Below are 14,635 nucleotides of genomic sequence, written 5' to 3' on the forward strand. Positions count from 1 at the left end.
ATCATTATAGCTACACAATCTCTCATGCTCAGACGAGAACTTCAATAGGAGGCACAGTTCCGGAAATCAAAGACTAAGGAATAACGATGCTAATGTTTCCAGTATATGGGGGTCTGCACAATGAATTTAAATTTTATTTGATGCTTATTATAAATTATGCTTAGGGTAAATAATAAACACTGAAAAGTAGATTAGACTTTCTATGTACAAGATAGATAAAACATCAAAATAAAGATCAAGTAAATAGAAACTTTAACTATATAAATCAAGACCTGATAGGGCCAGTGAAACAGGCAATGTATTGTAGCTGCACCAGGTGAGAGTTAGTTGTCCTAGCAACTGCACTTGAAGCAAATGTCTGCATTTTGAGGAACTTTGCTGAGGTTTTTGAGTTGCGGACATTCTGCTACATTAAGGAAGATTTGCAGGATGGTTTCATAAAGGAGTCAATCACCTTCTTTGTTTATGCAGAATACTGATTATGAGCAGTGACTGGGTCCAGAAGTCGGCATCTTCAAGTCAAGGGACTTAAAATGCTGTGCTGCAGAAGCCTCAGCCTTTGACTTTGTCCACCAAGTGCAGAGTACTTAATCTCTGTTCAGACATGAGGGGAGAAGGAACGTATGGGCAACTGGCATCAGAGCGCAGAAACCCATTGGAAAGTAGTGCACGAAACAGAATGTGCCAGTAATAGCGTGTAGTGTAGGTGGGGAGAGAGAATCTACTCTCACATGATCACAACTACATGATCACAGTACTGAAGGTTATGTTGTCCACCTGATGCAGGCATTAAGGACATCTCATTGGAGATTAGAAGGGAACTTGGAGTCGTAAAGTGAGGGTCCATTCTCACGTTTCACATTGTTCTATCAATGTCATTGGTCCCTAAGATTTCTGCAGAGAATGAGAAACGAAAAAAATAAAAGCAAGCCTCAACTTCCCTGCGCTTTCAGTTCCTCAGAGACCTCAATTTTAAAAAATTAACCTCCTTACAGTTTGAACTATCGACAAGACCCAGCTTCTAAAAAATCTCCACAGAAGAGAACTGCAGTGATTCACAACCATCTGTAAGAAATTCCTACATACTTCAGTTTTTAAATGATTGCTCCCTCATCTTGTACTTGGATTGTCTCATTCATAAATTGGGATACATTAGCCTGTCATGCCCACTTTGGATTTTATACGTTTTAATAAAATTCTTCTCTACAAAAGAATACAGATCCAACATTTACTGCTAGCGATAGGTTAACCCTCTCATTCCAGGTATTGGTATTAGCCATGTGAATCGCTTTTCCTACTGAAGTGGACGATCTCACACTTTCCCATGTAAAACGTGATTTGCTAAGTTTTTTATCAATTCATTCAATGTATCTACGTGGTGCTGCAAATTCCAAATATCCGCATCACAACATGCCCCTTCACCTATTTTTGCGTCCTCAGCAAACCTGGATACTTTGCACGCTGCCCCACTTCCAATTCATTAATATCGAAAGTAAATAATTGAGTACAAAAGGACTGATCCTTTGAGCTGACCATTATAAACAAGCTGCTCATCCACTGATCCACTCCTCAGGCCATTTATCCAAATCACTCTAGAGAACTCCTGTCAGGATCCGCGCTGGGACCAGCATGCAAGTGCATTACAAAGGAGGCACAATAGCACCTCTATTTTATTAGACGTTTGCACAGATTCAGCACACCATCTAAAGCTCTAACAAACTTCTAAAGATGCACAGCGGAGAATATCCTAATTGGCCTAGTATGGGAACATTAATGCCCAAGAACAGAAAAACCTACAAAAAGTGGCGGTACAGCCCAGTAAATCACAGGAAAAGCCCTCCCCACCATTGAGCACATCCACAAGTGCTGCCTCAAAAAAATCAGCACCCAACATCAAGGGCCTCCCACCATCCAAGTCATGTTCTCTTCTCTCTTAAACACGAGGAATTTGCAGATGCTGTAAATTCAAGCAACACACATCAAAGTTGCTGGTGAACGCAGCAGGCTAGGCAGCATCTCTAGGAAGAGGTACAGTCAACGTTTCAGGCCGAGACCCTTCGTCAGGACTAACTGAAAGAAGAGCTAGTAAGAGATTTGAAAGTGGGAGGGGGAGGGGGAGATCCGAAATGATAGGAGAAGACAGGAGGGGGAGGGATGGAGCCAAGAGCTGGACAGGTGACTGGCAAAAGGGATATGAGAGGATCATGGGGCAGGAGGCCTAGGGAGAAAGAAAAGGGGAAGGGGGGGAAAACCTAGAGGATGGGCAAGGGGTATAGTCAGAAGGACAGAGGGAGAAAAAGGAGAGATAGAGAAAGAACGTGTGTATATAAATAAATAAATAACAGATCCCAAAAACGAATCCTAAAGCCAACTGGAGTAAGTTCTCGAAAACAAATCCTAAAGCCAACGAGTAAGTTCTCGAAAACCTCCTTCTCGTATCCCATCCGTTATTTATTTATTTATATATATACACACATTCTTTCTGATTCTTTCTCTCTCTCTCTCTCTCCTTTTTCTCCCTTTGTCCCTCTGACTATACCCCTTGCCCATCCTCTGGGTTTCCCCCCTCCCCCTTTTCCTTCTCCCTGGGCCTCCTGTCCCATGATCCTCAAATATCCCTTTTGCCTATCAACTGTCCAGCTCTTGGCTCCATCCCTCCCCCTCCTGTCTTCTCCTATCATTTTGGATCTCCCCCTCCCCCTCCCACTTTCAAATCTCTTACTAGCTCTTCCTTCAGTTAGTCCTGACGAAGGGTCTCGGTCCGAAACGTCGACTGTACCTCTTCCTAGAGATACTTTCTCTTCTCTCTGCTGCCATCAGGGAGGTGGTACAGGAGCCTTAGGTCCCACACCACCTGTTTCAGGAACAGTTGTTAGCCTTCAATCATCAGGCTCCTGAACCAGAGTGGATAACTTTACTCACCTCAACACTGAACTGATTCCACAATCTTGGGACTCACAATCAAGGACCCTACAACTCATGTTGTCAAAATTAATAACTTTTTTCCTACTTGCACAGCTTTTGTTTTTGCAAATTGGGTGTTTGTCTGTCTTTGTGCGTACATTTCATTGATTCTTTTCCATTTTGTTCTACTGTGAATGCATGCAAGAAAATGAATCTCAAGAGCACAATATGGTGACATATTGTATTCAAAATTTGATGATAAATTTACTTTGATCTCCACCTTCATAACCACCTTTAAATTAAGCAAACTGGTTTAGGACCTAGGATATTTGCCCTTAATCTGCATCTCTAATGTTATAATAATCACTTCCTTGGGGATCCTTAGCCACAAAATCTTACACTAATCCTGCCTCACGATACATGGCCATGCTTAAGAATGGCTCTAGGTCCTGTACATGTTGCTCTAAAAACAATCCCTCACCACATCCACGAATTCCTCCTCAGTCCCTCTGCCAGTTTAATTAGTCTGATCAATATACCCATGGTAATACCTTTTCATATTATGCTTGACCTATCCAGAGGCAACATATTGGACTTGACAGATTATTCCTTCCCATATCTTCTTTCCTTTGCTATTATATCCATGCAAACTAAGTCCAATCACTACTCAGTGCACTTATGTCAATACAACACACTACTGCTACCTTCTTATTAACTTGCCACCCCACCTTCTTGTTCTTTTCGCTTATTATTTTGGAACACTGAACAACCTGGAATATTGATTCCTAATCTTAGTAACTTTACACACACACATCTGTAATAGCTATCAGATTAAACATTTTTCCCCACAACTTGAGCTGGTAGCTTACCTTGTTACAAATATAGGTTACAGTCAGATAAACAGCCTTAAGCAATGTCTTTTTACAATTTTTAATTACTCTGGATTCACCTTCTGCCATGCTTTTTTGCTAATATTTTCTGCCCCTTCTTGTCTACCTTTGATTTTCATTCTTCCCCTCATTATTCTGTCTCTCCTTTATTTCTTTTTGATTTATTATAATCTTCCTCACTAGAATCCTCTTCCAATTCAATTGGTTTAAAAAAGAGCTAGCACTCAAATTAACAAATAGAATCACAAAACTAACATCAAATTACTGCCTAAGAACATGCATCAGCATAGGGTCCAGAAAGCAGACTGAAAAAGTTGGGTTGAGAAAAGGGACGAAAATTCATGGGGCTTTGACACTGGGGAGATTAAGTTATTTTGTTGAAAAGTAATTCATTTATATTGGACTGAATTGGGGACTAGTAGTAAATGGGAAAATAGGAAAGGCTTTAAACTACATAGTGGAATAGAAACAAGGGAAAAGGAAAACCATGGGTATGTTTTTCAGCACAGAAGATGGTGAACATTTGGAATGTGGAAGTAGATACTATTACAATGTTCAAAGTGCATTTGATTAGAAAAGTAAAGGGAAATATGTCTACTGCAGGAAAATGGGATCAGTATACACTGACATCAGGTTTGGCATGGATGAGTAAACCACAAGGGTCTGTTTCTGTACTGTAGCTCTCTATGGTTCAATGAAATCGGAAGAGGCAATTTAAAAAGGACAAAGTTATAGTACAGGGCATCAATGCTATTGATATACAAGCACCAAGGAACAGAGCATCAAGGAGGAATGCAAGAACAAAAAGGAAAAAAAAAAAATAGGAAATTGATAAGAAAGCTAAATTATCCAAAGATTTGTAATGAGATTGATAATTGGTTGATCTAACAGCCATTACAGATGCAGCTGCAACGTAATGAAGCTTTAAACCAAATATTGCAGGGTATTTAGTGTTATGGAATTTAAGCAGAAAGGGGAAAATTGCAAGGTCACCAATAATAAAGGATAATGTTAGGATAGCAGTCAGAAATAAAGGAAGTAGAATTTGTTTGAATGGAGACAAGAAATAAGGAAGGAAGGAAAGCACTGATGACAGCTGTCTGTACACTACTCTACCAGAGATTCAAACATAAAATAAGATTCCAGATTTAAGATTCAAAAGATTCAAAAAACTTTATTGTCATTCTAACCATACATCAGCTCTGCAGGGCAGAATGAGGCAGCGTTTCTCAGGGTCAGTGCAAGGAGATTTGTAAGAAAGCTATTGTGATTAAGAATCGTGAATTTAATCTTTATATGTATTAAGTAAAGTAAATTGACAAGGCACTTTAATGAATGCATTCAAAATTGTTTCCTAGAACAGAAAGTGGATCTAGTCAGAGAACAGACTTTAGATTTGGTCACATGAAAAAGTGTATGATTTAACAGAAATCTGAGAGTGAAGGATGCCCTGGGAAGACTCATTACAGCATGACAGAATTTCACATTCATTTTGGAAATATATTGCACAGAATCAAAAATAAGGTTTTAAACTTAATTAAAATCACTTGGGTTTGAAGTTACAGCTAGAAGTGGTTTGAAATGTTAAAAGGAAAAAATGATAGGTGCATTGTGGCGGGCATTTAAAGAAATGTTTCATAATTTTAAATATATCCTGGTATATATGTCCACGGAATGCGGGTGGAAACCCACACAGAGAGAATATGCAAGTCCACACAGACAACGGTGGATGTCAGGATTACACCCAGATTCCTGGAGTAGTGAGGAAGCAGAACTTTTGTTGCGCAACCATGGAGCCTTAGGCACACTAATGGCACTAAAGTCAGGCCAATCCCCTGCATCTAATGTCCTGCATCCCTGGCTTCTAAATGAAATGGTGCATTCATTCATAAAGCAAAGGCTGTGATATTTCAGTATTCCCTATAAACTGGAAAGATTTCAGTGAATGAGAACATTATGAATGTGATACCATCATATAACAATGGAAGGAAAGAGAAAGCAAAGAACTATAGGCCACTTAGGCAAGCATCTAGCACGAGGAAGATACAATGGCACTCATTATTGAGAAAGTAACAAGAAGACTCAGAGAAAAATAGAATTACAGAAAACAGTTTCATGAAAGGGAATATGCATTTGACTAACTTCATTAGAATTTGTTTGAGGATGTAACAGCAGGATTGATGAAGGGAAACCTCTAGATCAGTAATGCATCTGAACTGAAAAGCCAGCATATATAGTGTTACTTAACAACAGGAGACCTCACGGTACTGAAAGCACTGGATGGCTTAACTGTCAAAGTAGGAACAAATGGATCACTTTCAGCCTGGCAACCTCAGGTTATGGAAAGTCAAATCATAGCAATGAGCATTTGGAAGACCATCGGGATGGGTGGGGTTCGATCTGCCGGCTGATGCAGGGATGAAGACATCTTCTAGTAGGTGGGAATGTGAATGGGACATTTCCTCTTGCCTCCTCTTATAGTCTTGGTCTCTGTATTCAAGGAAGGTAATAATCATCTTCGGGGCAAACATAAAAGGCTCACCAGATTGATTCCCAAGATGAAAGAGCTGTCTTAAGAAGAAAAAAAAATAGGATCCCATACACTTTCCAGTTTTGAAGATGTGAAAGTTAAACACACATTTCCCAAGAACAAAAAAATACAAAGTGCTGGAGGATCTCACAGACATGCATTGAAATGGACAGTGGACATTTCAGAATGAGATGTTTCATCCGATTTAACTGTCCATTTCCTTTCAAAGATACTTCCTGACCTGTTGAGTTCCTTTAGCATTTCGGTTATCCTGCTCCAGGTTCCAGCATCTGCAGTCTCTTCTCAACATGCTTCTCTCAACAGCTGTAAATCTTTGAAATTCTCTACCCCAGAGAGGTTCATTATGTATATTCAAGGCAGAGACATACATTCAGACTTTACATTCAAAGTAAATTTATTATAAAAATACATATACTGTATGTTACCATGTCCTATCTTGAAATTAATTTTCTTGCAGGCATTTACAGTGAAAAAATTAATCTATGAAAACTATACATAAACAAAGACTGTTAAGCAGCCAATGTGCAAAAGAAGACAAACTGTGCAAATAAATGATACTAAGAACATGAGTTGTAAGGAGTCCTTGAAAGTGAGTCTGTAGGTCATATAATCAGTTCAGTGTAGAAAAGATTGACAGTATCCACGCTGGTTCAAGAGCCTCACAGTTGTAGGGTAATAACTTCCTGAACCTGGTAGTGTGGGACCCAAAGCTTTTGTAACTCTTGCCCAATGATAGTAATGAGAAAAGGGCGTGACCTGGATAGTAAGGGTCTTTGATGATGGATGCTCCTTTCCTGTGGCAGTGCTCCATGTAAATGCATTCAGTGGTGGACAGGACTTAGTTTATGATGGACTGGACTGTGTTTTCCACTTTCTGTAGCCTTTTCTATTCCTGGGCACTGGTGTTTCCACACCAGACCATGTTGCAACCAGAAAGGAGTTAGCAGTTTAGGAGAAAGAATGATCACGGGAATTGGGCAAGAGAGTGTCAACAGCAACAATCAGACTCACCATGATTTTACTGAATGGCACAGCAGAATTGAGAGGTCACATAGCCTCCTCCTGTTATTAACATTACAATTTCAAAGCAGGAAAACAAGTACTTCTCACCCCAACTCACTGCTGGAAGCTGGGCGTCCCTTACTCAGTGTCATAAGTCGTATTTAGAAAAGGATTAGAAAAATACCCTGAGCAATACACAACACATATATCAGTCTTGTTTAAACAAGTTAAGACACAAATTAATTATCTCACTGAAATGTTTGCTGTCTGAAACCATCCTGCTGAACTTTGCAATATGTTTTATGTTGAGTTTAATGCCCTTACACCTCACAAGTAAAAGCTCATTTAAAAACACAACTAAATGAAAGAGATTAATTAGTTTACAAGAATATGTAAAACAAAAGAATCTAGCAGCAGAGGGCAAGTCAAATAGAGGGCAGCAAGATATTCACAGAACAGGAAATCAAAAAGTTTGTCAAAAAATTTGGGGTGTGTGAAGCTAAACAAACTGAACACTGGACCTCATTCACCAAACACCAGTAAACAAGTATTGAGGAATCATAAAATGATCCACGGCCTCACAGAGGCCATTCAGCCCATTATGAAAATACACCATCCTGTTTACTTCTCCAGATTCTTTCTTTTTTATTTACTTAAATCTTCTTTGAATGTTAAAATCGTTCTCCACAACTCTTTTAGGCAGCATATTCCAGAATAATTCCAGTGAGCTATTAGGTCACCTTGTGGAAAAAGATTTTCTTCACAATGCCACTGTGTCAATTAACCTAAATCACTGGGCCACCAGCCCTTCTGGCAATGGAAGAGTATTATCTAATGACATTTTACCAGTACTGCCCTGTCAGATAGATGCACAGAAAGACCCCCACAGCACCGTCAGAGAGGAAAATACTGAAGTGCAATGTGTCATCACAGATGTTCTTAGATCTACAGCCCAGTATGAAACATTAAACCTAGGCTGCAGCTATCGACTCAAAGTTGATGCACAAGATCCCACAGAGTTAAGGATGTAGAAAAGGGAAATCTGGTTTCCCAGTCACTAGTTATTCCTGAACTAACATCACTTTGAGAGGCTATATGGTCATTATCGTATTGCGGTTTGCCACATTTTCAATATTACAATAATATAGCTGTTTGGCTCTAAAGCCCTTTTGAGATATGCAGAGGTCATAATTGCAGCTATACCAACTCGACTATATTTTCCCTCCATAGGGGAACTAGATAACTTCCCAACTGTTGCATTATTTAGGTTTCCAGGGTTTATTTATGGAGACTCTGCCTACTGCCCATCCTGCCAGAATTCCAATGAAACAATGATGCAGTGAAAGCTGGGCTCCTGTTGTGGAGGCTGCTCATTCACCACTGCAATACCATGGCCTACAATAGATGCCATACTAACACCTTAAGAAAGCAAGTACATATTAATACCCAAGAGCCTTGCCAGTGCTGTTGCCGGATGTTACAGACACAAGCAGCCACCCACCAGCATCAGCCCTCAGCATTACACAGTTTGGGCTTATTTTAGCAAGAACTAATCAAAACCTGTGCTTTATACTCAGTTCCAAAAGACTAACTGAATATTTGCATCACACAGCACTGAAATGCCAGTCACAGGGCCATCAGGAAGAGGAAGTCAAGCCTACAACTAGGGAGGTAGATGCTCCTCCATACAGGAAGTGGCTCCTGCCAAGTATTTCCTTCATGTTCAGGAAGTGCTGCTGCTCTAACGCCCCCTAAGCTTCTAGGCCAGGAAATCACATACATAGCTAAACAGAGGGGGAATAGGTCAAAATTAATGTTTGACAGTCCCATAATTCAGACAGGAAGCTTCTTCAACCAGAACACCCTGTTCACTGTTGTATCATTCGTTTGCAAGGCAGCTATAAAACCTAATAAGTTCATTTTCTCTTTGAAATCAGTTTCTTCACAAAAAGAGCACCCAGTTCCCATTCAGTTACTGAAAGGCTGACTCAGAGAAACTGACATGTATGGGAATTAAGAATCAGAATCAGGTTTACTGTCACTGACATATGTCATGAGATTTGTTGTTTTGCAGCAGCAGTACAATACCCAAGGATTACGATAAATTATAGTAGGAAAGGGAAAAAAATTGTGCAAGAGAATAAAATAGTGAAGTAGTGTTCTTGAGCTCATGGATCACTAAGAAGTCTGATGGCAGAGGGGAAGAAGCTGTTCCTAAAACACTGAGTGTGCACCTTCAGGCTCTGGAATAATTGGATTTATAATTTCACCTAAAACATAACAGATATATACTGTGACCTAATCAGACCTGTGGCAAGGAGGAGAAAGAATTGCTCTCCCATGTTCTACAGATTAGGAATTAAAAAAAAAAGTTAAAATCCTTCCCGATTCATATTATCTGGTCATTAAATAAAAATAGTTCATGTAGACTGAAATTATTGATCCATTGCAGTTCCATAACCTATCTCCTGGTAGCATTGTACACTTGAACTACATTTCGGCTGAAGAACACTCTACCCTAGTGACACACATAACAGTTGCTGGTGAACGCAGCAGGCCAGGCGGCATCTCTAGGAAGAGGTACAGTCAACGTTTCAGGCTGAGACCCCTCGTCAGGACTAACTGAAAGAACAGCTAGTAAGAGATTTGGAAGTGGGAGCGGGAGGGGAAGATCGGAAATGATAGGTGAAGACAGGAGGGGGAGGGATGGAGCCAAGAGCTGGACAGTTGATTGGCAAAAGGGATACGAGAGGATCTTGGGACAGGAGGCCCAGACAGAAGGAAAAGGGGGAGGGGGGGGAACCAGAGGATGGGCAAGGAGTATAGTCAGAGGGACCGAGGGAGAAAAAGGAGAGAGAGAGAAAGAATGTGTGTATATAAATAAATAACGGATGGGGTATGAGGGGGAGGTGGGGCATTAGCGGAAGTTTGAGAAGTCAATGTTCATGCCATCAGGTTGGAGGCTACCCAGACGGAATACAAGGTGTTGTTCCTCCAACCTGAGTGTGGCTTCATCTTTACAGTAAAGGAGGCCGTGGAATGACATATCAGAATGGGAATGGGACATGGAATTAAAATGTGTGGCCACTGGGAGATCCTGCTTTCTCTGGCAGACGGAGCGTAGGTGTCTACCCTACCCTAGTGGTTGGATGTCCCTAACCCCAATACCCACACTCAATGACTCTGGCCATCTTGCCTTGTTCCTATAAAGCAGTGATGTACCACTTTTGAATAACTTATCCAATTTCTTGCTGAAAGTTATTAATGAAGCTGCTGCCGTCATCATTACAAGCAAGGCATTCTGGACTCCTGCAAATTGCTGCAGCTCTCCTTCTTGGTTTGTTGTTAGTATTTTTCAGTTTCTCAGAGTAAGTGTCTGTGGATTCATTGTGCTCAGATCATAAGCATCTTCATTGGCTGCTGCATATTCATAGACATACCTGTGGACTGTGGCCTCCATAACCCATGCTGTGAGATGACTGGATGGATAGTGTGTGTGGACCCAATGGCGAGCTGATAACTGAGAAGGGAGAGCCCAGTCCATTCATTGGAGAGTTCAAAGTGCTAATGGGTGAATGAAGCTGACCCGGGGAGCTGATTGAGGGGCTGGCCCCCGACCCCATCATCTGAGGGTGAAGAGAAGGTGCATTCATGGCTGCTCCAGAGGAATCGCAATTCATGGGTTCATTCACTTGTGCTGAAGAGTCTGTAAGAAAATCAGATAATTTAAAATACTGAAATAAAACAGAACAGTACCGTTATTATGTAATTCAGCTACACATTCTTCAACATCCCATAACATGGCAGAAATACATAAAGCAGGAATTAGTTACAATTTTACGAGTCTCAGCATTCCTTAATACGATGAAGTCCTTCTGCTACCGAAGTGATTGGTCAGATTTGAAGCATGATTGGCAGGAACAGGATGATTGCTGTTCAATATGCTGTATTACCCAAAAGGAGTTGACCATCACATCCAGCCTACGAAAAGTGAATTGTGTGCAAGTAAAGGAAGTGGTGTGGGGTACCTTAAACTCTTTGTACGAACATAAATGGGATATTCTGTGCACAGCATACTAAAGTTAGCTCAAGTTATAAAGTGAGGAAACTACAGTTGCTCCTGAAATATGTTGGTACTCATAAAATTATTCACAACAAATGTCAAGAGGAAGATTTTGATAAAGCAGACATCAAGCCACAGTTCCAGACATTAAACTGATGCCAGTTAGCATGAGTGTATAGCAGAGCGAGAGAAAGTAAGCAAAACACTAAATGGCAGGGATCACGGAATCAACGACAGATAACTAGTTTGTTTATAGTGCTATTCAAATTCCCTGATCATCCCAAAGTGCTTCACAGGCAATTAACTTCTGCAATTATTGTTATGTGACTATTAGCAGACAAGAGCAATGAGGTGCATATTTCTAGCACACAAGTTTATGAAGGAATATTGACCAAGATGCTGGAAAAACTTCCCTTATTTTTGCTGAATCGTTCCTGCTGGACCTTTACAAGGAGATAGTTTCTGGGTGTAATGCCTTGTCACAAAGATGGCACTCACTCAGATGTTCCCTCCAAAAATTCACCAATCCCTGAGCACTAGCCTTCTGCCAACACAGTCCCACTGTACTGCTTCACAATATTTATCCCTCTGATCATCACTAAATAGAACAGGTAATTATCTCATTGGTATTTGTGGGACTTCTCCATATGTTAATTCACTGTGATATTTTAGACATCACGGCAGGGACTACACTTCAAAATTATTTAATTGGCTCTAAAGACTCTGATACATCATGAGTTCTGTCCGGTTATTTATGCATGCAATTATCCAATTGACTTCAGAAAATCACACTGCAGCAACACAAGGCACAAACTGCCACCAACATTCGGCTTATTGCTATGCTGAATGCTCTCACCACCCACAAAAACTATGTTGTTTCCATCAGTGAGGAAGGTGTGATTTCACCCAAAAGGCGAAAGGGAGACTCGGATCCCATAGCAGATGCAATGTAGTCAGGACAGATTTCAGGTGCAGAAATACTACACGTTTATATCAGTAAGTAGGAAAAAAAAGTATACATTGTAATAAGCAGTCAATCACACCAAAGAGTGTGTAACAGTTACTAATGAATGCCTGTCCTATGTACTAATTTAATGTAAGAGAATAGTGTTGGTCAATAACATCACCAAACCCTTCTACAGCAGGTACAGCATGGGTTAAGGAGCAAAATTCCCTCCATGTTGAAGTTGAAATCCTGACCAAAAAAAGAGATGGAGAGTATAAGCAGGTCAGACTATGAATGGAACAAGAATACCAGTGAACTTACCTGGTATGGACCTTTGGTTAGATCAGTTTCAATGAAGGGTCCACAGCTGAATTTCTCCACAGATGCTGTCTTACCCAAGATTCTGTAACCACAGCAAAAGGCTTTAATTACTTCACCTTGCCATGATCTCATCTGCTTAGCACTAGAACAACCAGATCTTCATAAGACCATAAGACCATATGTCAAATTCCTGCCAGCAGTTTACGAGTCATGTAAACCCTATCCCTCTGTGCATCCGTGTTTTTCTCATGCACACCATTTTTGTTCTCTCTTCAAGAAATTCTCTCAGTCTATCACTGCAATATCCTGCATTCCCTTCTATGATCAATCTCATTTACTTATAGAAAAAAAACACCACAGATGTTGATTCAAATAGATGTTGGGAGGTTAAACAGCAACTATTGAGACAGAAACAGAAAATGTTTCAGATGGTGCATTACTGCAGCCAAAAGCGCAATGCTTTAAAGCGTATGCTGTAAGATAGGGTCCAATTACCACCACTGCCCAGAAGGAGTTTGGACATTCTCCCCCGACCATGAGGGTTTCCTCTGAGTGCTCCAGTTTCCTCCCATTTTCCAAAGACAAACAGTGAGTTGTGGGCATGCTCTGATGGTGCCCGAAGCATGGGGCCTCCCAGCACAATCTCATTGATTTGATGCAAATGATGCATTTCAATGTATGTTTTGATGTGTATATGACAAATAGAACAAACCTTTAATCTCTTTAAACCTCAAAGAACATTACATTGGTTTCTCTCTCCACAAATGGCCCCTGACTGACCAAATATTTCCTGCATCTTATTTTTCTTTTAACATTTGCTCATAATGTGTTGCTCTTCAGGCTTTCAGTCTGATTCAATCTGACTGCAATGTTGCCTTCTATTTAACCTGTTCAATGACTAACGATCATAAAACTCACTCTAACAACCAACATGTTGTATTGTTTTGTCAGTATAAAAATGAAGCTCACATAAGTTTTTGCCCCTTCTTTCCATACCAAGCATAAAAATTTGAGCTCACGATCTTATCTCAATGACAGAATTGATGGTTTTGTGGCCAGGTTTGTGGATGATGCATTGAAAGGTGGAGGGGCAGGTAGTGTTGAGGAAGCAGGAAGTCTGCAGATGGACTTGGACAGCTTGGGAGAATGGACAAAGAAATAGTAAATGGAATACAGCGTAACAAAGTGTATGGTGATGCACTTTGGTAGAAGGAATAAAGGCATTGACTTATTCTAAATGGGAAGAGAACTTAGAAACTGGAGTTGCACAGAGACCTTGGGCTCCCATTGCAGGATTCCTTCAAGGTTAACTTTCAGGGTGAATCAGTAAGGAGGTAGGAAGACAAATGCAATAGAAGATAAGAGCAAGGATGTAATGTTGAGACTTCATAAGAAGTTGGTCAGACCACATTTAGAGTATTGTGAGCAATGTTCGGCCCCATATCCAAGGATGGGTGTGCTGGAATTGGAGAGGGTCCAGGGAAGAGAATAATTCAGGGATGAATGGATTAATATCTGAGGCGTTTCTGATGGTTCTGGTACTCCCAAGAGTTTAGAAGGATGAGAGGGGGATCTCATTTAAACCGATTGTATATTGTAAGGCCTAGATGAAGTACTGGCAGAGTCCAGGACCAGAGGGTACAGCCTCAGAATACAATGATATCCTACTGTAACTGAAATGGAGGAGTAATTTGTTCATCCAGAGGGTGATGAATCTGTGGAATACATTGTCACAGATGTCTATGGATGCAAGGTCATTTAAAGCAGAGGTTGAGTTTCTTGATTAGTAAGGGTGTCAAGGTGACCAGGAGAAGGCAGGAGAATGAGGTTGAGAAAGAAAATAAATCAGCCATGGTCAAATGACAGAGCAGACTTGATGGGCCAAATGGTTTAATTCTGCTCCTATGTATTCTGGCTGACTTTGATTATGTGGATCTGTGGTGACATTCTCAACTTGG

The 14,635-nt window shown here is 40.5% G+C and overlaps 1 protein-coding gene across 7 annotated transcripts in view; it reads right to left on the reverse strand.

The window, feature by feature from the left end:
- rxrab (retinoid x receptor, alpha b) overlaps positions 1-14,635 on the reverse strand; it is a 117,839-nt gene that overhangs the window by 47,229 nt on the left and 55,975 nt on the right. For 5 of the 7 annotated variants that reach the window (XM_072240469.1, XM_072240476.1, XM_072240471.1 and 2 more), the window contains exons 2-3: positions 12,678-12,759; positions 10,788-11,053 (exon numbers count right to left, since the gene is read on the reverse strand). In XM_072240469.1, the coding sequence (XP_072096570.1) occupies positions 10,788-11,027 (240 nt within the window). In that variant the 5' untranslated portion in view covers positions 11,028-11,053; positions 12,678-12,759. The remainder of the gene's footprint in view (positions 1-10,787; positions 11,054-12,677; positions 12,760-14,635) is intronic. The other 2 variants (XM_072240473.1, XM_072240475.1) reach the window with 1 other exon arrangement.

Source organism: Mobula birostris, chromosome 22 (genome assembly GCF_030028105.1).
Source record: "Mobula birostris isolate sMobBir1 chromosome 22, sMobBir1.hap1, whole genome shotgun sequence".
NCBI lineage: Eukaryota > Metazoa > Chordata > Chondrichthyes > Myliobatiformes > Myliobatidae > Mobula > Mobula birostris.